Source organism: Phocoena phocoena, chromosome 14 (genome assembly GCF_963924675.1).
Source record: "Phocoena phocoena chromosome 14, mPhoPho1.1, whole genome shotgun sequence".
NCBI lineage: Eukaryota > Metazoa > Chordata > Mammalia > Artiodactyla > Phocoenidae > Phocoena > Phocoena phocoena.
Window position 1 is genome coordinate 67,612,847 of NC_089232.1, and position 487 is coordinate 67,613,333.

At 40.5% G+C, this 487-nt stretch overlaps 1 protein-coding gene across 1 annotated transcript; it reads left to right on the forward strand.

Annotated features, from left to right (window-relative positions):
* Window positions 1-258, forward strand: UFM1 (ubiquitin fold modifier 1). The gene has a single exon (XM_065891415.1). The coding sequence runs from the start codon at window positions 1-3 to the stop codon at window positions 256-258; it is 258 nt and encodes an 85-aa protein (XP_065747487.1).
* The last annotated feature ends 229 nt before the right edge of the window (window positions 259-487 follow it).

A 487-nucleotide genomic window follows, 5' to 3' on the forward strand; every position in this document is an offset into this window, starting at 1 on the left:
ATGTCGAAGGTTTCCTTTAAGATCACACTGACGTCGGACCCGCAGCTGCCGTACAAAGTACTCAGTGTTCCCGAAAGTACACCTTTTACAGCAGTCTTAAAGTTTGCAGCAGAAGAATTTAAAGTTCCTGCAGCAACAGGTGCAGTTATTACCAATGATGGAATAGGAATAAATCCTGCACAGACTGTTGGAAATGTTTTTCTAAAGCACGGTTCAGAACTGCGAATAATTCCTAGAGATTGTGTTGGAAGTTGTTAATATCTGCTGCTTGGAACATAAAATCCCCTTCCAGAATAAATATTGGTATTTTTATTGTTGTAAAATTGGAGTCAGGCATTTGACATCCTATGAAAACACCAATAGTTGATGAAGTAATGAAAGGTAACTCTCTGTCCCTTCTTGTTCACACTCTTCACGTGAAGAGGGGACACTTCTCTGTTGAGGGTGTCATCACCATAGAAGATCACATTACTACCTCACAGCACAC

Bases quoted from the DNA above. Each gene is read 5' to 3' on its own strand.
- UFM1 (XM_065891415.1), top strand. From the start codon at position 1: ATGTCGAAGGTTTCCTTTAAGATCACACTGACGTCGGACCCGCAGCTG.